This window comes from Aethalodelphis obliquidens, unplaced genomic scaffold (assembly GCF_003676395.1).
Source record: "Aethalodelphis obliquidens isolate GAN/ISIS:26980383/991018 unplaced genomic scaffold, ASM367639v1 scaffold20, whole genome shotgun sequence".
NCBI lineage: Eukaryota > Metazoa > Chordata > Mammalia > Artiodactyla > Delphinidae > Aethalodelphis > Aethalodelphis obliquidens.
The window spans coordinates 17,800,410-17,824,764 of NW_020837964.1; the positions used below are offsets into that span (position 1 = coordinate 17,800,410).

General features: G+C 46.2%; 1 protein-coding gene across 1 annotated transcript in view; it reads right to left on the bottom strand.

Moving 5' to 3' along the window:
• Window positions 1-24,355, bottom strand: part of CDH1 (cadherin 1) — a 78,906-nt gene that overhangs the window by 26,804 nt on the left and 27,747 nt on the right. The window contains exon 3 of the mRNA XM_027119470.1: window positions 1,105-1,328. Within this exon, the coding sequence (XP_026975271.1) occupies window positions 1,105-1,328 (224 nt within the window). The remainder of the gene's footprint in view (window positions 1-1,104; window positions 1,329-24,355) is intronic.

A 24,355-nucleotide genomic window follows, 5' to 3' on the forward strand; every position in this document is an offset into this window, starting at 1 on the left:
TTCTGGTCTGGCCAATTACACCAGGGAGAAAAATCAGATCTATCAGGACTATTAAATTCCTAGAATCTCAACAGTCTTCAGGGAGAAGACAAGAGCCAGCCTGAAAGGCCTTGGCAGTTACAGTACTTCCACGCTCCCAATGCGATAGCGGGATACAACTAGAATGGCCCTCCAGAGAGACGTTTCAGTAGGCAGCACCATGGGAGCAGTTTAGAAACTGGCAAAGGCATTTGGCTTTGGTTAACAATTTCCCGAAACATTCTTGCCAAGAACCTGGGCAGACATGTATCCTTTCATTTGTGGCCAATGCACCCATCTGTCCACTCAATATTTACTGGGCTCCTGGTATGTGCCAGGCCCAAAGGCCAGGCACTGCAGATACAATGGGGAAGGATCTTGTGGAGATTACAGTCCAAACAGGCAAAAGCTTCCTGCTGATTCTTCCCCTTCTTTGCCAAGGCCCTCTCCACTAGAGACACGAAGAGCAAAATGACCAGAGAACTGAACTCGTGTTCATTGTTCCTCTGGGAAGGGAATGAGAAGAACAGTTAACAATTACTGAGTACTTATCATACGCCTACCATAGTTCCAGCAACTCACATGTAATAATTCATGTAGTCATTATTATCCCCATTTTACTTATAAGGAAATTCAAGCACAGACAGATTAAATAACTCCCCCAAGTCTACTCGGGTAGTAAATAGAAAGGCTGGTACCCAATCCCAGACAGAATCCATGCCCTTACCCCCTATTCTACACTACCTGCAGAAATAAGGTAGTGTATCTTGCCAACAAAAAATCCACAGCAAGAACTAGTTCAGTTAGACCAATGGTTCTCAACTAGGGGCTATTTAGCACCCCTTCCGCCCACCCCCAGGGGGCATTGGCAGTGTCTGGAGACAATTTTGGTTGTCACAACTGGCAGAGTGCTGCAAGCACCTAGCGGTTAAGACCAGGGATGCTGCTAAACATCACATAGTGCACAGGACACACCCACAGCAAGAAATTACCCAGCCCCAAATGTGAATAGTGCCAAGGCAGAGAAACCTGGATTAAGCAGCATACTAAAATAATAGTGAACTTCTAAGAAACACTCCAACGTACATGATGATGGTGGTGGTGATGGTGGTGCACTACTGCCTTCAGGGTCACTTTGGTGGAGAGCTTCCTGCGGGTGGAGTCCCAGGCATGGACAAGAAAACTCATCTCTGGATGATGAAGGTGTAAAGGCCGTTTGACTGTAACCACGCCATCTGTGCCCACTTTGAATCGGGTGTCATCAGAAACATAGACTGTCTTTGGTAGACCGGTGCATCCTTCAAAACTCACTGCAGGGTATAAATCACAGTGATTAGGAAACTGAGGAGATTAAAGAGCATTCCTTCTCTAGAAATCAAACTTCATTCACCCACCAAAAGCCTGACTCACACAAAACAGGCACAAGTAAAACATACCATAGTCTGATGACAGAACAGCAAAGATATCAAAGTAGTGGAAGCCATCATTATGTCCTTCACAATTACAGGGCGACTTAATTGTGGTCCGATTCTTTTCTCATCTACCTGGAGACTGAAAACAGTAAGCTGTCTAGAAAGTAACTTCTGGGCTTCCCTGGTGGCGCAGTGGTTAAGAATTTGCCTGCCAATGTAGGGAACACGGGTTCGAGCCCTGGTCTGGGAAGATCCCACATGCCGCGGAGCAACTAAGCCCGTGAGGCACAACTACTGAGCCTGCGCATCTAGAGCCTGTGCTCCGCAACAAGAGGAGCCACTACAATGAGAAGCCCGTGCACCGCGATGAAGAGTAGCCCCCGCTCGCCGCGCCGCAACTAGAGAAAGCCCGTGCACAGAAACGAAAACTCAACACAGCCAAAAATAAATAAATAAATTTATTAAACAAAAAAAAAAGACTCCACCTTTAAAAGAAAAGAAAAGAAAAGAAAGTAACTTCTCCTTTTCAATAACAAAAAAGGGCATCTCCTTCAGATGGCTCTTGATGATATGAAAAATAACAGATAGAATATCTACCGAGTCCAAAAGTTTGAGACCTAGGTACAGTGAGATGCTGTGGATTAACTACATTTAAATAAACAGTTTACATTTCAGTAAACAGTGGCAGATAATAAGAGGGAGGCATCACAGCTACATAGTTAAGGGTAAGGACTTAGGCAAATTTTTTAACTTCTCTGAGCCTCAGTTTCTTCATCTTCAAAATGAGGGTAATTATGGTGCTTACCCTCCCGCCCCCAAACATGGTCTTATTTTCCCTGGCAAGGGTGGGGCTCAAGTCCCAGCTCTGTGACCTTGGGCAAGTCATTGAATCTCTCCGTGCCTCAGTCTACCCATCTGTAGAATGAAGTCATCGATAGCAACTACCTACTAGGCTTGTTTTAAGATACATAGAACATGGGGGTTCCCTGGCAATCCAGTGGTTAGGACTCCACACACGTGATGTGGCCAAAAAAAAGAAAAGAAAAAGATACATAGAACAGTGCCTGGCACATAATAGACACTATTAAATAAAAATTTTAAAACAAACGTAGCTTTGGCTAATCATTTATTCAATTTTCCACAAAAGACATAGATAATTGTGATATTCATTAAGTACTGATTATATGCTTATTTTCCGAGGCATTGAGAGGCAATGCCTGCTTGCAATCTGAGGCCCAGTGGAGAAACTCATCACTGTCAGTTAAGGGAGACAATGAAGATTTCATAGGAAAGTCTTCTACCTGAACATACAACACAGCAAGACAAATGCAAAAGACAGAAGAGAACTACTTGGGTGGGGGAACTTAGGATCAGTGGCTTAGAGACAAAACTATTTAAAGTTTTATAGTTATTAAAGTATTAAAACTTTAAAAGTATTAATACCCAATGCTGGAGAAGCTGTGGTGAAAAGTGTCTGCACTAAACATCAGAGTCCTAAAAGACTCATTCGTTCAACAGGCTTCCATCAAACTATTTGTCAGAGACTGTGCTGGGCTCTAAGGATGAAAAAAATTCTGTGAACAAATAGACAAGGCACCTGCTCCCCTTGAGCTTACACTGTTGCTGAAGAGATGGACATGTAACAAAACCAAATCTCAGGTAGTGACAAATGCTAGATATAAAGGAATTAAAGAAGGTGATACAAGAGTGACAGGGGAAGAGGAAGGTGTGAGGAGGGTGTAACTTATACTGGATGGTGAGGGCTGGCCTCTGTGAAGTTGGAGGCGTCTTAGTTGAGACCTAAGGAGCCAGCCTTGCAGAAACCTGGCTCAAGGGCCTTTCAGGCAGAAGGAACAGTTGATGAAACAGTTCTTTCTGGGAAACTCTCAAGTTGGCCTGTTCTCCTCCCTTTCAAATAATCGCCCCCTCACTCTTCCAGTGGGCGTTCGATTTTGTCCAAGAGATCTTTTACAAAAATTCCTACTTTTGTGCCAATTTTGCACGGCTAGACACCTTAAAATGCGTAAGGATCAGGTCTCTGCCAGAAAGCCCTAAAGCCAGTTATGATGTCTAGACTGCAGTTTTCATTTCTTCCACTAGGGGACACCCTTGCAAACTTTTCTGAAACCGACAGCCCCACCCTTGCCAGCGAAAGTAAGACCATGTTTGGGGGCCGGAGGGGATATGTACCATGATTATCCCCAATTTGAAGATGAAGAAACTGAGGCTTGTGGGATCTTAGTTCCCCGACCAGGGATTGAACCCGGGCCCTCAGCAGTGAGAACGCAGAGTCTTAACCACTGGACCACCAGGGAATTCCCTTGCCATGTTCTTACTGAGTGGCCTTAAGCAAAATGCTTAACCTCTCTGGGCCTCAGTTTTCTCTACTGGATCCTGAAGGATTCCACCACTGAGTGAGCCCACCTCTTCCGGGTTTTGTGAGGATTAACCAAGACAGTGAATGTGATCACATTTTGAAAGTGAAAGAACAAAGCAAGTGGAAGGGGATGAGGATGATTTCTGTGCATTTGAGTAGACAAGCTAGAGGACAAGCATTTGCTAAATGAACAGATGAACCAAAAAATGACAACAGAAGCAAGAAGAAACACAAAATCCTTAAAGGATGGGCAGATACTACCCTTTAAATCTAAAATAGGAATTTCTTTTCAAACTAGCAAAACAAAATGTTTTTCCAATAACCTTCCCCCAACCCCACCCCAGCAGAAGTAATGGGGGCACCGGACTGTGTTGGGGGCTTGTCATATTAGCAGGTAACAAGAGCTGCCCTCATTTTTCACACTGAATTCCTTTTCCCAGCCAGCCCAAATCTGGGCAGTTGGGACAAGCATGATTGGACTTGCCAAGGGTGGTGGCCTGAAAAAATGAAAATGGTTTTGCAAATAACTTAATGCAAGGCTCTTAACCTGCTCTGGGGCATCTCGTCTGAATGGTGGTTAAGCTCCGCCCTTTGAGAAGTGACAGAAGTAGTGTGCCCATGACAGGCAGGCTCAACCTGAATTTCCAGGTGCTCATTATCTTTCTGTGCAACCTGAGCCTCTGGGCTGACAAACTAGAAATTATAGGAAAGACCAAGGGGATCTCCAGCTCCCGGAAGGCTCTGGGAAGCTTGCTTTCAACCCTGGCAAGGGCTAGGCAGCATCTCAGGGTACGGTGAACACTAATGCCAGCATGTAGGAGGAAACAAGAATGGCGAACTGTAGAAACCAGAGGATCAGTACATGGGAATTAGGTATATTTGAACATTTCTACAATAAAAAGTTAAACAAAAATAAAGCTAGCAAAGGATGAAGTGTTCCTTAAGTCAGCTTGTCCTTTCCTAAACTTGTTATTTGGTCACTTGGTTGAGAAACCTAATCCCAGTGACGAGAGCCAAGAACCCAATGGCCATCTCTAAACGGGAAGATCTTTTCAACCCATATCATCATTATCACCATCAAAAACTACACATTCAACTAACAGCTTCAACTACCTTTTATTCACTATTTTCTTAATATTTAAACAAGTGACAACACTATGTGTCAGGCTCTCTTCTAAGCACTTTACAAATATTAACTCGTGTAATCCCAGAACACTTCAAGGTTGCTACCAGCAGCATCCCCTTTTTAGAGATGCAGAGACTGAGGCAGCTAGTTAAGTGGCAGAACGAGGATTGGGACCCAGGCAGTCTGAGAGTTCACGTGCCTAACCATTCTTCCTCGTGCCTGTCTCTACAAGCCAGACCCTTGCCCTATGCTCTTTAAATCCAGTTTTCAGATTGAATCCCCCGCCCGCAGTCACCCTTAGGTATAGGCATCACCATCCCTATTTTCTTTGCCCTGAATTAAAGGTTAGTGGGAGGAGGGGCCGGGCTGTCGGATCCCAGAGTGAGTGTTCCTCACCACTGTTCCCATATGCAAAATGGGGATGAAATACTTATTATGGAGAAACAAAAATGAAAAAAGACATTCTAGAACAGCAGGAATTCTACACAGCAGGAGGTTAGCAGTAATTTGAGTGGAGGTGGAGGGAAGATTGAAAAAAGTACGATTGGAGGCAGTTTTTTTTTTTTTTTTTTGCTGTACACAGGCCTCTCACTGCTGTGGCCTCTCCCGTTGCGGAGCACAGGCTCCGGACGCGCAGGCTCAGCGGCCATGGCTCACAGGCCCAGCCGCTCCGCGGCATGTGGGATCTTCCCAGACCGAGGCATGAACCCGTGTCCCCTGCATCGGCAGGCGGACTCTCAACCACTGCGCCACCAGGGAAGCCCCTGGAGGCAGTTTTTTGAAACGTGCTTTCCTTAAATGTTTTTGTATTATATGGTGTTTTACAATTACAGTAAATAACTTTTTAAAACGACAAAAGTTAAGCGACTTAAAAAGTATCTTTAACGCGCTGTGACTCTTTTATGTTGTTATTCATCCTACAAGTGCCCCCATTTTCTTGCGAATTCTGGCAGAAGTAGTAGCTTTAATCTACTACTTCTTCACTCTGCAAGAGATGACTGAAGTTCAAAGAAAAATTAACTCCAAGTCCACGAAAAGCTCTTTGGTCCTGGGGCAGGCTCTGAGCGCTCAGCAACATTCTTTGCTTGGAATTGCCATTGTGCCACGAACAGTCCTGCTTGAAGGATCCCGTTTCTTCTCCCACCCCCACCCAGCTGGAATGTGAGTGGGTAGGAACAAGACAGTCTCCTAAGCCTCCATATATTTCAGGGAGATAGAAGGACGGGGCCTGCTATCAAAGCCAGCTAACCATAGTTGAGTTATCTGGTAGTGAGTGGGATAACCCAGTCTCTTAGAAGCAACTACTTGAAAGTAGTGTTTTCCCCACACCACACACAAAGGGGTACCTTATGGCTTGTCTCCCACTCCTCAGAAGGCATTTCCCATAGCTAACACCAAAGAAAACTGCATTTACCTTTGTTTCAAGGACCGCTGGACCTCGGCGTTGGAAGAGAAAATTACACACACAACCTCGAGGGCAAGATCAGAGAGCCTTCTGAGGCTCCTGGAGGTCCCGGGGCCACACTGCCATTGTGTACCCCCAAATCAAGGGCTTTGATTTCTAACTTAAATACTCAAGATAAAGGACAAGAAGTCTAAGTTGATGGATGAAAGGCACCCTGAGGAGACAGACGTGTGTCATCTAGCCGGGCAGGAGTCCCTTCTCACCAGTAAGCAGCAGTGTTTGTAACTCCAGCCACGAAGCCACAGTTCTCCACGGGTACCACCTCCTAGAGAATTTCTTTCTAGGTTCCATTTTCTTTGATGGCACTGGGCGATTTTAGAATGTCTCCCTTTGGTGGGTGTCCACAAATTTACTAACCATTCCAAGTTTAATGGGCACCCACGCTCAGCAGAAAAATAATTTTATGTTTAAAAAATGGGAGGGAAAGGATGCTGAGGCCTCCAGTTTGTCCACACTCGGGGGATGTTGAAGAGATTCAAGTTGCACTAGGAAGACTATCTTCTTAGCCCTGATAAGTCTCCAGTTATGTGTGTCCATTTGCTACTGAGAATTATGGACAGTAACACAACCTGACAGCCTGACTAGACACAGCGGCGGCCCTGGGGGGTAGACTCCAGCAGCCCTAGCTTCTAAACGAGGAAGCAGTCTCAGAAGCCTCAGTGAAGAGACTTGGCCAAGCCACACAGCGATGAAGTGGCAAAGCCTGTGGTCTGATGCCCCATCAGGACTTAACCACCAGGCAGCCTGGCTCTTGGTTTGATAAACCATTTGCGAGACTAGTTGCTAGCTGAGTGGCCACAGGGAAGTTAGTTCACACAACAGAATGGGACAGGTGGAGAGTAACCAGAATAAAAATAGCCAAGTTTCCCTGACCCCATCTTCCCCTGACACACACTCACTCCCTCCCTCTCTCTCTGAATGAATGCGGCACCTTGGAAATCCAGTTCCAGGGCCTCAGAAAAACGTAAGGACAGTCAGACAGCCAAGCAAAGGAGGAAGTTTTAAACTTTAGATTCAAGAATGTTCCCCCTTAGGCCACCACGTTACATAAGCTGAAATAAATCAGAGTCCCACTGATCAGCCAACTTAACTCCCAGACACTTCTGGGGAAGTTGAGCAGCTCAGAACATCACATTGTGCAAGCACAACTTGCATGTGTGTCCACAGAGCCTGTGCACTGCGCTCCCAGGGCGTCCTCAGCTGGGGCACCCGCACCCCATCAAATTGCCCTTGTAGACCGGCAGCTCCCGTGGGATCCCAGGGATGAGAAGTTTACTTTCATGAAGCTTATTGAGTTCTTTCTCCCAGCCTCCCAGCATGTCCTTGCCCAGAACAAATTATAAGTGGGCTACATCTTCATTTAACTCACACCCTAAAAACAGATGTCAACAACGGGCGCTGCCTGGGTGGGACGCAAGGACCAAGGTCTCCTCCACTTCTGTTTCCATCAAAACAGACTGGGGTGGTGGGGCTTCCCTGGGGGCACAGTGGTTAAGAATCTGCCTGCCAATGCAGGGGACACGGGTTCGGGTTCGTGCCCTGTTCCGGGAAGATCCCACATGCCACAGAGCAACTAAGCCCGTGCGCCACACTACTGAGCCTGCGTTCTAGAGCCTGCATGCCACAACTACTGAGCCCACATGCCACAACAAATGAAGCCCGCGTGCCTAGAGCCCGTGCTCCACAACAAGAGAAGCCACCACAATGAGAAGCCCACACACTGCAACGAAGAGTAGCCCCCGCTCACCACAACTAGAGAAAGCCCACGCGCAGCAACGAAGACCCAACGCAGCCAAAAATAATAAATAAATAAAAATAACTAAATTAAAAAACACTGGGGTGGGGCTTCCCTGGTGGCGCAGTGGTTGGGAGCCCGCCTGCCGATGCAGGGGACACGGGTTCGTGCCCCGGTCCGGGAAGATCCCACATGCCGCGGAGCGGCTGGGCCCGTGAGCCGTGGCCGCTGAGCCTGCGCGTCCGGAACCTGTGCTCCGCAACGGGAGAGGCCACAACAGTGAGAGGCCCGCATACAGCAAAAAAAAAACCAGAGAAAAACACTGTGGTGGAGAGGGGGGCATCAGTGCGCGGAGAAAACAGTGAGGTTGCAGATGAAGGACAAATTAGCCCAGGCCCCTGCAAGGGGGAGCCCACAGGATGAAGGGGTGATCCGTCACCCTGGACTCTTCCCCCTTTGTCTTAAGGTTACTCATGCTGCCTGGGTCGCTGCGGCAGCGCCTGTTTGCTCCCAGATCGTGTTTCTGCTTGGGCTAGCACTGTTTTAGTTCTCAGACAGCAAACACCATGGATGTCGATCGTAATCAGCCCCATGAAAAATGTCATAAATGGCACTTCCACAGTTGGTTAACAGCCAGTGCAAATACTTTTATGGTTTTACGTCTGTGTGAACGGGGTCATACTGAGTTAAGGTCACATCCCAGCTTGGTTTCTTAGGTGCCACTGTAGGCAAGTTACTTTGACTTCCCTTGAGCATCATTTTCCCCATTCTGTAAAAGGAGACATCCTCATTTCCTTCAAGGGACTGATTCGAGGATTCTTTCTTCAACAAATATTTACAGAGCCCTTACTCATTGCCAAGAATCATTCTAAGGCCTGGGAAATACAGCAGTGAACAAAACACAGTTCTGCCCTCGTGGGGCTTACATTCCAATGGGGAAGAGATAATGAACAAATAAATTATTAAGTGTCAGGGACTTCCCTGGTGGTCCAGTGGTTAAGACTCCACACTTCCAGTGCAAGGGGTGCGGGTTCGATCCCTGGTTGGGGAAGTAAGATCCCACATGCCCTGTGGCACAGCCAAAAAAAAAAAAAAAATTATTAAGTGTCAGTAATGAAAAGTGTTAACAGAGAAAAATAAGCAGGTAAGGGGGTTCCAAGGCTCTGTGCAGCAGCAGGGCTGGAGGGGGCAATTTAATAAAGGGCATTTAGGGAAGGCCTCAAAAAGAGGCATTTGAAGAGACGGTCCCAGCTTCTGGCTGCGTGCCAGAGCAAGGGACTGAGCCACATGGCAGCGTGGGGCAGCAAGGAGCAGAGTGCTGTGGCCTGCTCGGCACCGCACACCCTCTCGTGCTGGGCCCCATTCTGGTGCTGAAGACCCAGGCGTGAACACAACAGGTAGTGATCCCTGCACTCCTGGGGCTCACATTCTAGTGGAATGAGAGTAACACCAGCATGTGGGTCCCACTCAGGCCTGGGAGGGGTGCAGGCTCCTGTCCTTCCAGTCTAGAAGGGCTAGAGGGTCTCCCCAGTCCCCTTCCCCTCCTTCAGATCAAGGCCAGAAAAGAGTTCAGTTTTAAATCCTTTGCCTCTCCAGGCCTCTCCCGGATGGTTCAGAAATGAGCCCACTGATAAAACCTCACTCTGTTTAATCTCAATATTCCTGCCTCGGTGGGGGTCTGGTGGCCTCGCTGGAGAAGAAGGGGCGGCTTCTCTGCTCAAGTCCGAGACCAAAGGCTTGGCTTCAGTTTTCCAGAGTGGAGGCTAACTGCCAAGGAGCCTCATCTCCATTCACTTAAAAAAGGGAGGCAGGGGAAGCAAGTGAATACCACCACCTGCCTGCGGCAGAGGCGGACAGGGACCTCTGCACCGTCACAGGGAGCGAAGCTGGTTTGGTTTCATCAAAGAGAACAAGAAGCCCTCTGGCTTACACACTAAATTGGAAGAGTTTTATTATCCCTGCGCTGTGTGTTAAATACATAAACACCCCACCCACCCGAATAAAGGTGATGGTTGATCATTCCCACGACCGCAACCCAGCAAACGTTCCTGTGGCCAGGTTGGGCAACTCCAGGAACTGTTTGCTTATTGATTAGAAAGAAAAGCCTCCCTTCCACACCACAGATACTGCCCATTTTTCCTTTCTGCTGAGTTCCCCAAGGCCAGGGAGGGCCCTTCTCCCTCCCCCTCCTGCTGGCCCCTCACTTCAGGACTGGGTCCTAGGCCCCAGTGCACCGGAAAGGGCTCTCCAGGTTTCGGTTGTCCACTTGTGAAATAAAGCACTTTGACCAAAATACCTCTAACCTCATCTCCATCCAGGGTCTAGTGTAATGTGCCCTGCCCTGCACAGAGACTCTCCTGGGGAGCTTTTTAAAAATAACCAGGCCTGGGCCGTGCCCCAGGCTACCTGTTCTCCAAGGCTGGCAAAGCCCCAGCATGGGTATGTTTTAAACCTTCCCCCAGGCGCTTGGAGCACCCAGTGGGTGGAGAATGATCCTACAAAGGCTTCCCTAGGAGAGGCAAGAGGCAAAATAACTTATCATAACAACCAATGAGGGAAGTATCACTCCCTCGGGTTTATCAGTAAAGTCTCAGAGATATTAAGTGACTCTCCCAAGGTCACACGGCAATGACCGGCAGATCTGGCTGGTCCGAAGACCCACAGTCGGAACCCCTGCATTGTCCTGATTCTCCTCGGCCTGGTCTGGTCTTATGGGTTTCAAGGCCTCTTTCTTTCCCCACCTGTCTCTCTTACAGTAGGATGCAAGCACACTCAGTGATTTCGCTTCCATTTACTGTGGGCTGTTGGATGCTAACGTGATAGGAAAAAACACACTCATCACATTCCTTAGTCACTTCTTATCAGGGTGCTTTTGTTACCCACATCTTTTTTTCCCCCAAACCTTAGTCTTTTCTTTCGAATTTCAAAAGCAGTACCTTGCATATATTAGAGGGAAAAAAGTGACAAAACACAGATGACATAGCATTATTCATTACAGCCAAAGAGTGGAAACAAACCGAATGTCCAACTGAAGAACAAACAAAATGTGGTATATCCATACAACAGAATATTACTCTGCAATAAAAAGAAATTAATTACTGCTACAAGTTGCACCACGGATGAACGTTGAAAACATTATGCTAAGAGAAAGAAGCCAGTCACAAAAGACCACGTACTGTATGGTTCAATTTATATGAAATATCCAGGATAGACAAATCTATGACTGAAAAATAGATTCTTGGTTGCCTAGGGCTGGGGGGTGGGAAGGGGGAGAGCCGGGGGGTGGCAGGTAAGGGCAAGGGATCTCTTTCTGGTATGATTAAAATGTTCTAAAATTGTTTGTGGTAGCACAACTCTGTGAATATATCGAAAAGCCATTGAACCCTACACTTATTTTTATTTATTTATTTATTTAGTATTATTTTTAATGAGGATGCAGCCCGGCAACAAGTGGCACCAAGAAGCATTCTTTTTTTTTCCTTTTTTCTTTTGTTTTGGCATCTCATTTTATTTATTTTTATTTTTTTATACAGCAGGTTCTTATTAGTTATCTATTTCATACATATTAGTGTATATATGCCAATCCCAATCTCCCAATTCATCACACCACCACCACCCCACACTGCCTTCCCCCCTTGGTGTCCATACATTTGTTCTCTACATCTGTGTCTCTATTTCTGCCTTGCAAACTGGTTCATCTGTACCATTTTTCTAGATTCCACATATATGCGTTAATATATGGTATTTGTTTTTCTCTTTCTGACTTACTTTACTCTGTATGACAGCCTCTAGGTCCATCCACGTGTCTACAAATGACCCAGTTTCATTCCTTTTTATAGCTGAGTAATATTCCATTGTATATATGTACCACATCTTCTTTATTCATTCATCTGTCAATGGGCAATTAGGTTGCTTCCATGACCTGGCTATTGTAAATAGTGCTGCAGTTAACACTGGCGTGCACGTGTCTTTTTGAATTATGGTTTTCTCTGGGTATATGCCCAGTAGTGGGATTGCTGGGTCATATGATAGTTCTATTTTTAGTTTTTTAAGGAACCTCCATACTGCTCTCCATAGTGGCTGTATCAATTTACGTTCCCACCAACAGTGCAAGAGGGTTCCCTTTTCTCCACACCCTCTCCAGCATTTGTTGCTTGTAGATTTTCTGATGATGCCCATTCTAACTGGTGTGAGGTGATACCTCATTGCAGTTTTGATTTCCATTTCTCTAATAATTAGGGATGTTGAGCAGCTTTTCATGTGCCTCTTGGCCATCTCTATGTCTTCTTTGGAGAAATGTCTATTCAGGTCTTCTGCTCATTTTTTGATTGGGTTGTTTTTTTAATACTGAGCTGCATGAGCTGTTTATATATTTTGGAGATTAATCCTTTGTCCGTTGATTCGTCTGCAAATGTTTTCTCCCATTCTGAGGGTTGTCTTTTTGTCTTGTTTATAGTTTCTTTTGCTGTGCAAAAGCTTTTAAGTTTCATTAAGTCCCATTTGTTTATTTTTGTTTTATTTCCATCACTCTAGGAGGTGGGTCAAAAAAGATCTTGCTGCGATTTATGTCAAAGAGTGTTCTTCCTATGTTTTCCTCTAGCAGTTTTATAGTGTCCAGTCTTACATTTAGGTCTTGAATCTATTTTGAGTTTTTTTTGTGTGCGTGGTGTTAGGGAGTGTTCTAATTTCATTCTTTTCCATGTAGCTGTCCAGTTTTCCCAGCACCACTTATTGAAGAGACTGTCTTTTCTCCACTGTATATCCTTGCCTCCTTTGTCATAGGTTAGTTGACCATAGGTGTATGGGTTTATCTCTGGGCTTTCTATCCTTTTCCATTGATCTATATTTCTGTTTTTGTGCCAGTACCATATTGTCTTGATTACTGTAGCTTTGTAGTATAGTCTGAAGTCAGGGAGTCTGATTCCTCCAGCTCTGTTTTTTTTCCCTCAAGATTGCTTTGGCTGAATCCTACACTTTAAATGGGTATAATGTGTGATGTGTGAATTATATCTCAAAACTATTACCAAAAAATTAAAAAAGAGAGAAATAAAAAAAGAAAAAGAAGAGCCAAAAGCATAAAGCACTCATGGTCCCAACCACACAGAGAAGCCACTGTCAATGCTTCAGATCCTGGTCCACCCCTTTCCTGATTCACTTACTTCCCCTAATCTGCATCCCACAATATCTTCTGCTTTTCTAAAATTAGGGTATGAACACTACTATACTTTTAAAGATCTTCTTTCCCAATTTTCTTCTTTCTCCCCATTTTCCCATCAAAAAAAATTCCAACTATATAGTTATTAGGATAGGTAAAATATGGTATAGCTACTCAGCAATAAAAGGGAACAAAAGGGACTTCCCTGGTGGTGCAGTGGTTAAGAATCCACCTGCCAATGCAAGGGACACGGGTTTGAGCCCTGTTCCGGGAAGATCCCACATGCCACAGAGCAACTGAGCCTGTGCGCCACAACTACTAAGCCTGCGCTCTAGAACCCGCAAGCCACAGCTACTGAAGCCTGTGTGCCTAGAGCCCGTGCTCCACAACAAGAGAAGCCACCGCAATGAGAAGCCCGCACACTGCAATAAAGAGTAGCCCCGGCTCTCCGCAACTAGAGAAAGCCCGTGCATAGCAACAAAGACCCAGCACAGCCATAAATAAATACATAAATAAATACATAAATAAATACATAAATAAATAAATAAATATTTTTTTTTAAAGGGAACAAAATACAATAGCATAGATAAACCTTAAAGGCATTATGCTAAGTTAAAGAAAATGACAAAAGTCTGCAAAAGACTATCAGTCCTGGAGATAGGATTTAGTTTGTCTGGGGCAGGGCCCAGGCCTGGGTAATTTTAAAAAGCACACAAAAGACATATTCCATTTATATGAAAATTCTAGAAAACTAGAGACAGTAAGCAGATCAGTGGTTGCCTGGAGCTGGGGTGGGTGTGGGCTTGATTGCCAACAGGCACAAAGGAACTTGGGAGGTGATAAAAGTATTCTAAAACTGGGTTGTGGCAACGGCCTCACAGCTGTGTACATTTATAAAAATCATCTGCCTGTATGCTTGCAATGGGTAAACTGTATGGTATGTAAATTACATCTCAATGAATCTGTAAAAAATAAAGTAGTTGCTAAGCTTTCCTTTGAGGAGGACTCCATGAGTCTAACTCCCAGGGTTCAAAAAAGACTCAATCCATTCACCTAATAACGCAAGGTCAGAGTTATGAAAAAGTGGAGAGGGAAAAGACAGGCCATAAATAATTCTTAATTAACAATAAGTAGAAGAGTAAATATTCAATCTAATGATAGTCATTACGTGCGGGCATTATGCTGAGCACCTCAGAAACACTGACTCCTAAATTGCTATGAAGCCGGTGGGGTTTTTTTAATCCCCTTGATCCTGATGAGCCCCTGAGGCCCAGAAAGCCTTGAGTCACTTGCTCAAGGTCAGAGAGCCAGTCTCTGAAGTTAAAGTCACACACCCAGGACCAGCCAAGGCTGGTTGATCCACTAGGCTAAAACTGTTCTGCCTTGCTGACCTAAATGGGAAGGAAATCTAAAAAAGAGGGGATGTACATATACGTGTAACTGATTCATTTTGCTGTACAGCAGAAACTAACAGAACATCATAAAGCAACTATACTCTAATAAAAATTAATTTTAAAATAGATAAATGATTAAAATAAATAAATAAAAATAAATAAAACTGTTCTGGCTTGAGGGAGGAGAGAGGCTCCAGGGGAAGTTGAGAGCAAGGTGAGATGGGTACAAACCCACGCTGGGCACAAAGGTAGGTTGCTGAAACCAGAGGGTGACTCTCTGTACAAGAATATAACCTAGATAGAAGCATGCATCAATCTGGGCGCAGTATTTCCTGAGCACTGGATGACACGGAAACGCACTGACACCGGCTGTGGAAACACAGGAAGCCGGCGTGGAGCTTGGAATTTTGAATCATTCATTAACTCATGAACAAGGTCTGGAAACCTCTTCTCCAACACAAAGAACGAATATGAGGCTTGCACCATTTCCAACTGTGGGCTGCGCTGGAAAAGCTTGGACCCTCTGCCTCTGACATTTGGAACACAACCCCTCAAACGGACCCAAAGAACAGCTGGACGCCAAGGCTGCACAAGTTAGGCATTTCCCACAGAGTCTCCAGGTCACATGCATTTGCAGATGACTCCAAAACAAGTGCTCTCTTGTCCGACAGCGCTTACAAGAGGAGGCTTTCTCTTTTTCGATGGAGGCTAGCATCATTTTGCATCATCAAGAACAAATAAGCATTGATGGGAAAGGCAGTTGCTTCCAAGAGTGTTTGCTAAATCTGCTCAACTGGCTCTAAAGGTAAACGCTCAGCGCCCCACGCCCACCACCGTGGACAGGCTCCTGGGAAAGAAATCCCACAACCAACCCGGCATCCCTCCGAGTCCCGGGAAAAAGCAGAAGCTTCTCAGACTGGCGTGCTCACTCCAAGAATTCCAAGTAGGCAAGACAAAAAAAGAAGAAAAGAAAGTTACATGAAGACCACTGGCCCACGGGTCCCAGGTACAAGCAGGTGCTGCACAGTGCCAGAGTCACGGGGTAACTCTCGTAAGACGTTGGGGTACACTTGCTGCCACAAGGACCTGTGGCACCTGTCCCAGCAGCGGTTCTCAAACTTTATTTTTCTGGTTGCAATTCTTACAAGACTCTGTGGTTTCCCTACCCGGCTTCATCCCATTTTCCAATCAAAAATTGGAAACTTGCACACAGGCAAAATGACATATGTACAAGGTTATTCAAAAAGGCACTGTTTGTAGTAGCAAAACATGGGAGGGAGACAACCCAAGCATCCATCAAGAGAGGATTGGTTAAATCAACTATAGAATTCCCTTACAATGAAATACTATGTGGCTGTAAAACAAATGAGAAGGCTCTTGATGCACTGCTGTGAATGAACTTTAAGACATTAAAGTGATAAAAGCAAGGTGCAAAGTAGTGCACGGGGATAAGAACACATGTTCACCTTTGCTTGTATTTGCATAAAGAAACTTTGGAAGAAACCAATAACTGAGATTACAGCTCTGGGGTAGGTGCTGCTGTTGGACCAAAAGAGGACGGGGGAGAGTAGAACTTTTCATTGTATGATTTTTTATATTGGTTGATTTTCTAGCCATGAACATATTATCCATTCAAAAAGTTAAAAAAAACAAACAAAAAAACCTCAGAGGGACCAATTGCTTACTGTTTACTCTGTAGGAAAACATAAATTTCTGCAAATGCTCAGGGGACTTGTCCCCAAGGGACCGCGACCCCCCTGAGAATCCTAGCAACCCAAATGCATAGGGAGGGGGCCATGTGAGTGGTGGGAAAGAGGGGGGATGACACACATGTGACTGGAGAAGGAAGAGGTGCTGGGGGGAAGCTCTGGTCAGCTGATCTAGGAAGAAGAACCAAGTCAGGTGACAGATTCTCTCTGGGGTTTGTCAGGAAGACGAGGGCTCAGGCAAGTCCCTTTCATTCATTCTGGGTTAGTTTTCTCATCCGTGACGCGGAGGTTGAACTGTAAGATGTGGGGCTCAAAGGCCTTCTTGAACAGCGTGGCTAGTAGAACCAGTATGACTTTTTTTTGGAGGGCATCCTGACCATGTGTATAGATTTCACCTGCTTATTATTCCCTCATCCAGCAAAGCCCACCTCCAGGACCTCAGCCCACAGATGGACTCACACCTGTGTACGAGGGCAGATGTACAAGGAGCCTCACTACAGTGGCAAAAGAGAGAAACAGCATCAACAGAGGCCTGGTGAAATAAACAGTGGGCATCCACTCAATAGAAAACAGTGCAGAAATTTAAAAGAACGAGGTAGCCACCAAAAACAATCGAGTAAATCTACATGTAATAATATGTGAGGAACTTGTCTCTAAAAAGAAAGGCAAAAAGCAAAATGGGATGGAGAATGTGCTTAGAACATCTTCCAAAGGATGCAAGAAACTGGTACCACTGGTTGTCTCAGAAGGTGAACTGCTGGTGGAGTGAGTAAACGGTGGGAGGCGCACTTGCTTTTATGTCCCTTTGTATCACTAGAATTGCTTCATGTTTGTTTTCCCACCTTCACATAAACAGACATTTTTCTTTTCTTTGAACTGAAGGAGGGATGGTGTTTGGTTGACTGACTTCAACAGGTAAGCCCTGCACTCGGGCTCCCCAAACCCCTAATGCCGACTTCAGTTGCATTATCAGAAATAAGACACCCAGGATATGGGAGGCTATCTGGTCCTGTTCTGTTCGATTCTATTTGTGGTTTGCTAAGTACACTCTCAGGGTTACAATCTAATGGTCTACATGACGAATGCTGTTTGTTTTTGTTTTTCCCTCAAGAGTCATGCTTTAAGAGGGACATTGACCCATGGAACTGGTCCAGAGGCAAAGGGGCAAGGAGGGTAAGTTGCAGAGTGAGGGACAGACTGGGAGAAGAGACAGACTGGTCCTCAAGATGTACAGGGCTGAGTCGTTCTAGAAGGGTCGGTGACAAAGGCACCAGAGGGCAAGAGAAGGGCCAGTAGAGAGTAGAATTAGTGAGGCCACCTGAGAGGAGAAGGAAATGTCTTTGCTGACTCCAAACACAGAAGGGGGCTGCCAGCCTCCCCAATGTTCCCTCTCACATACACATGGCTTCATCGGGTGTCGCCCCTGTACAGCCCTGAGGTTCAGTGTATCAGATTGGAGTCTAGATAGATCTGGATTTTAATTTCATCTATGCCTCTAGCCATGTGACTTCAGGAAAATTAAACCTTGAGTCTCAGCTTCCTCTTTCTAAAGAATGGTCCCCGCACACCACAGGATCTTTGGGCAAGGTAAGTGTTCTCATCAATCACTCAGCCAGAGCCTCCTTTGTGGTTGTTCATATTATAGATTTTCGGAACTACAAACTGAGGTCACCCTGCCGGAGAGACAAGGCCATCAAGGTGGTGCAGAACCTGGGGCACACTCAGTAAACCAAAATCCTATAAGTGCCTCCCTCTGGCCCCATCCACACCCCTGATTATCTGCCACTCCTGCTTTTGGATGTAGTGACCCCTTGCCTGTGGACAGGCTCTAAACTTGGGGAGGTCAATCTGCTCCCATCCTCCTGACCAACCTTTTGGGTCCAGAGGAGCAGCATCTGCCCCTTCGCAGGCAACTGGAAACCTCTCTGTGGCCATGAAAGGAAGTTTCCCACATTACTGTTCTGCTCTGCCTGACCCCCTCCCTGAGGACTTAGCAGTGAGCACCTCTGACTTGGGCCAAGGTTCCAGGTATGGAAATGGACGTCAGAGAAGGCAGGAGTCCCTGGAATTGAGTAAAGATGTGGAGACCTACGAGATGCTCTGTGGTCTTTGATAGTTTCTCAGAGGCCTGAGATCCCCAAACAGGAGCCCTGGACTAGACATGCTTAGGGCTTAACATCGTAGGTGCCATGAGGCAGGAGGAGGGAATGAAGGGGCTCAACTGAGGCCACAATGACTGGTTGCTTCCAATGCCTCCCAACCCCAACCCTCTGAACACCAGCTGACAGATCACTCCAAACCTCTGGCTAGCACAGTTAAGTGCTGTGACTAATAAAAACAAAGCATATGTGACAGGTGGCGGGCAAAAGGGTCAAAACGGGGCATGAGAGAAGAACATGGACACAGCAGAGCACCCAACCCATTTTTCCCCACAGACACACTTCATCTCTTGACACCTGGACTATTGCAGTAGCCTCCTAATGTCTTCCCAATTCTGGCCCAGGTTCCCATAGCTGCTTCTCTGCAAAGAAGTCCCAGTGAGCCTGTTAAAATCTCAGGTAGATCATGACATGCCTCTGCTCTACTCACAGCCCTCCAGAGATGACCCTCTCTCCTTTCCTTCACTCAAAGGTCATCCCACTGCCTCCACACCCCCTCCTTATCCTTCTTCCCTGCTTCTTTTACTTGGTATATCCTCCCAAGAGAACATAAGTTCCATGAGGGCAGGGGTTTTGCCTGCCCCCGCAATGTCGTGTTCACCCCTGTATATCTACCCCATCTATAGCACTGCCGAGCACTTAATAGGTTCTCAATAAATGTTTACTGAACGAATAAATGGTACCTTTGTCTCCCTCAAACATCCAGCCAGATCCCAAGGAGGCCCCAGATGGCTCCAAAGCCAATCAGAGAGCAGGCCCTTCAGATGAACCCTGAAGACATGGACCAGCAGAGGTGAACACACTTTCCAGAGGCCATGGTAGCGGGCCAGGAATGGCTGGGAATTGAGAGCTTTGAATCAATTCAGTTTAGATGCTGACTAAGGGACCTGTGGTCAGCCCCCAACAGAAGAGAGGAAAGGATGCTCATGAGCCAGAAATACCCACATAACTTCATGAGTCCTTGCAAGCAGGCTAGGATGACACATCAGCCTAATGATTTCACACTTATGGTTCCCAGCAAGTGATCAAGCATGAGAAGCATCATGGAGAATCTCGGTCAGTCCTCACAACCCTGGGAGGCAGGTACTGTGGCCCCATTTTACAGATGATTAAACCTAAAACAAGGTTTACGCAGGTGAAGTGACTTGCCCAAGGTAACACAGCCAAGCAAACAGGCAGAGCTGGAAATTGAAGTCAGGCCAGCTTAACCCTAAAGCCTGTCACCTAAACCTCCACCTTGCCCTGCCCCTCTGATCTGTTCTGTCAGTGTGTCTCCTCCCTGGTTGTCTCTGCCTTTTCTTACCGGGCAATAAGTCACCAGAAGGGAGTGTCAGGTTGCAGATGGGAGCAGTTTGTTCCCGAGACAGCCACTGGGCATCTCATTAAGACCCGCAGTGCAGGTGGAAGGCTAAAGTGCTGACAGGCAGGCAGTGTGCCGACAGCTGAAAAGGCCCATTTAGACGAGGTCTTTGGGGAATTTCAGCGGCACAGGAACTGGCTCTAAGAGCTGCAAATAAAGCTGGCTCAACACCCTGGCTGGTAACAGGGCTCGCTGGCCCTGGCAAAATCGGAGGAGTCACCTGGCCATCCCCAAAGGCCTTAATTTGCTTAAATAAGAGCACCCTTAAATTAGGGTGTTAATTCCCAGAGAACTTCCTGCTTTCTAACATAAAGCAGTTAGGGCTAGGCACGCCAGGCAAGGGGGAAAAAACCCTCCCTCCTCAGTCAATTCCACAGGAGAACCGTGCAGTAACTAAACCCCTTACGACAGGGCAAACACATGCCACTGATGCCAGCTTGAATACTTTCCTCTCTCATTCTTAATGTGCCATTTCTGCTGACTGGACAGGAGATCGGACCAGTCAGGCTACAGCTTGGTCTTTTAAACACCCTTTGAAGCCCTTAGCTTAGGCTCATCTGGAAAGCCCGCCTGCCTGCCCTTTGATTACACAATACATCAAACTTATCTGGGCATCCATTTTCTTCGGCAGGTAGGTGGCTATGGCTTCCTGGAATCCCTTCTGTTTATGAGAAGCCTGCAAACCAAGCTTCTTCAGATATAGCAGGGGCTGTGCAGACTCACCCAGCAGCTTGAGGGTGTTGACTAACAGCTCAGAGCAGGAGCCCTCCTCCTGCAAAGAGCTTCTGTTTCACCAATGATCTTATTTTCTCCCCCTTGGCATTTTCTCAAACTGAGATATAATTCTCATAAAATTCACCAATTCAAAGTGTTCAATTTCAGCGGGTTTTAGTTATTCCCTATGTTGTGCAACCATCATTATTTAATTCTAGAACATTTCCATCATCCCAAAAAGAAGACGTGCCCATCAGCAGTCAGCTCCCATTCCTCTCCTTTTCCCCTGGCCCCTGGCAACCACTCATCTATTTTCCGTCCCTATGGATTTGCCTCTTCTGGACATTTCATGTGGATAGAATCATACAACATGTGGCCTTCTGTGTCCGGCTTCTTTCACTTAGCATGATGCTTTCAAGTTCATCCATGTTATAGGGTGTATTAGCATTTCATTCCTTTTTGTGACTGACTAGTATTCCACTGTGTGGATATACCACATCTTGTTTCCCCAGTTACTGGTAGATGAACATTGGGGTTGTTTTCACTTTTTGGCTACTACAAATAATGCAATGAACATTTGTGTACAAGTTTTTGTGTGGACATATGTTTTCAAGGCTCTTGAGTATATACCTAGAAGTGGAATTGCTAGATTGTATGGTAACTATGTTCAACTTTTTGATTAACTGTCAGACGGTTTTCCACAGTGGCTGCACAATTTTACATTCCCACCAGCAGTGTATGAGGGTCCTAATTGTTCCATATCCTTGCCAACACCTGTCATTTTCTGTTTTTTAATTATAGCCATCCTAATGAGCGTGGAGTGTTATCTTACTGTGACGTTGCTAATGACCTGTCTTTTTAAATTTATTTTGTACTGAAGTATAGTTGAATAAAATGACTTTTGGGGGGGGGGGGTGGGCAGTGCCACACAGCTTGTGGGATCTTAAGTTTCACAACCAGGGATCCAATCCGTGCCCTCGGAAGTGAAAGTCCTAACCAATGGACTGCCAGGGAATTCCTGCTAATGACCTTCCGAGGAAACATGTCACCTCCCCTAGAATATTACCACCTAACAAATACTATTTTGAAGGCAACCCCGGCTCAAGCCTTTGGTGGTGATGGTAGTAGTAGTAATAATACTAATACTAATAACAGCAACAGCTGCTACTACTGCTACTACTATTACTACTGACACTTTCTATAGCACATACTATGTGGCCAGGCTCATTTTACTAGACATTGAATCTTCACAATAACTGTATGAACTGAGTACTATTATTTTCTCCATCTGACAGGTGGGAAAATTGAGGCGTGGGGGTTGCGCAACTTGCTCAAGGTCACATAGCTTGCAAGTTACTGGTTTGAACCTGGAATCTGGGCATGAGCACTGTGGCCCCAGAGCTCTGGAGCGCCGTGCTTTCACAGGTTGTTTTCTGGCACAGAGTTTGTTGAGAAAGCCTGGAGGGAGCACACTATCAGCATACCTGAACACCACCCTAAATAAGCCCAGGGTGATTCTGCAGCTCCAGTTATACTATATACACCAACATCACATCTATGACAGGCAGGGCTATCAACATAGGATGTGGGGGACTTCCCTGGTGGCGCAGTGGTTAAGAATCCACCTGCCAATGCAGGAGACACGGGTTCGAGTCCTGGTCCGGGAAGATCCCACATGCCACGGAGCAACTAACTAAGCCTGTGCGCCACAACTACTGAACCTGTGCTCTAGAGCCCGCGAGCCGCAACTACTGAGCCCTCGTGCCACAACTACTGAAGCCCGTGTGCCTAGAGCCCGTGCTCCGCAACAAGAGAATCCATCACAATGGGAAACCCACGTACGGCAATGAAGAGTAGCCCCTGCTCGCCGCAACTAAAGAAAGCCCGCGCAGCAACGAAGACCCAACGCAGCCATAAATAAATAAAAATAAAGTTCCCTTTAAAAAAAAAACCCCAAAAACACAGGATGCGGGACCGAATAATGGTAACGAGTGGCAACTCAGAAGGCAGACACACCTGGACTGAGGTTTCAGCTCGACTACCCGGACCTCCAGCTGAAGTGAAGTCATCTACCCTCCCCCAGTTCCTCATCCATAAGATGGGTATAACGGCAATCTCTAAATCAGAGGACTGTAGTGAGGATGAAGTGAGAAAGTACATGAAAGAGACCAGCGGGCTAGCTGACATACATGCCTGGCGGACTCAGATTTTACACACAGGTTGCTTTGCTAAAAACCACGCATAACTCAAAAAGTGCCAAGTTTTCCCTTAAAAGTAGATGTGAAGGATTCCTATACTTTAAAAGTTGCATATAGGGCTTCCCTGGTGGAGCAGTGGTTGAGAGTCCCCCTGCCGATGCAGGGGACACGGGTTCATGCCCCGGTCTGGGAAGATCCCACATGCCGCGGAGCAGCTAGGCCTGTGAGCCATGGCCGCTGAGCCTGTGCGTCCGGAGCCTGTGCTCCGCAACGGGAGAGGCCACAACAGTGAGAGGCCCGCGTACTGGAGGGGAAAAAAAAAAAAAAAGTTGCATATAAAATGAGACTTTACTGTGCAGGAAATTCCCTGGTGGTCCAGTGGTTAGGACTCCATACTTCCACTGCCAGGGGCCCAGGTTCAATCCCTGCTCGGGGAACTGGGATCCCACAAGCTGTGCAGCGCAGCCACAAAAAAGATTATAAAATGAGACTTTATTATGCAAAACATTATAGTGCAGTTTCAAGCTTGAATGATTCAAATTCACAGAACATGAGTGCCATGTACAAGGGCTAGAACTGAACTCTTCGTGTTTATCAGGCATCAAGTAAGCACTGAGTCTCCTGTTCATGTTCAGGAAATGGAGATCGTAATTATGCAAAAGAGCAGAAGTTTATGAACTGCACTTGTTACCTGCTACTGTATGAAAAGAAACGTAAGCACTTCCCTGGTGGCACAGTGGTTAAGAATCTGCCTGCCAATGCAGAGGACACGGGTTTGAGCCCTGGTCCGGGAAGAGCCCACATGCCGCGGAGCAACTAAGCCCGTGCGCCACAACTACTGAGCCTGTGCTCTACAGCCCACACACTGCAACTACTGAAGCCCACGTGCCTAGAGCCCGTGCTCCGCAACAAGAGAAGCCACCACAATGAGAAGCCTGCGCACCACAACAAAGAGTAGCCCCCGCTCACTGCAACTAGAGAAAGCCCACGCACAGCAACGAAGACCCAACGCAGCCAAAAAAAACTTCAAACGTAAAAAAAAAAAAAAAAAAGAAAGAAATGTAAAATAGCTCTATCGAGGGACTTTTTATGACTTTCACTGCTAAATTCCCCCACTTTTGGGGTCTGTGTAAGACAGCTGAAAAGTAGAAAGGGAGATGTAAAGCTAAAGTGTCAGGAGTGAGAGCACTGGAAAATGCTTATACCTGAGCTTATACCATCTTGACACTGAAGTCTAGTTTCAGGGTCTATTAAATCATAACCCTTTGTTCCTTTTGAAAGCAACCTGCTGACACCATCAGCTCTGTTTACCCCTAACAAGCTTCAGACCTGGAAATGCCAGCTATGCTTTATTACAAGGGAGGGAAATATAGTAAGTCTTTTTAAATTACAAACTTGAATTCCATGTGTGGCCTGTGTGTACGTGGATATAGCTTACATGAAACTCGTGTGCTTATCAACACAAAAACAGAACCTTCCAACCCACACCTCCTGGCATCCAGCAGATGCTTCAAGTTCTACTCCAAAGCTGGG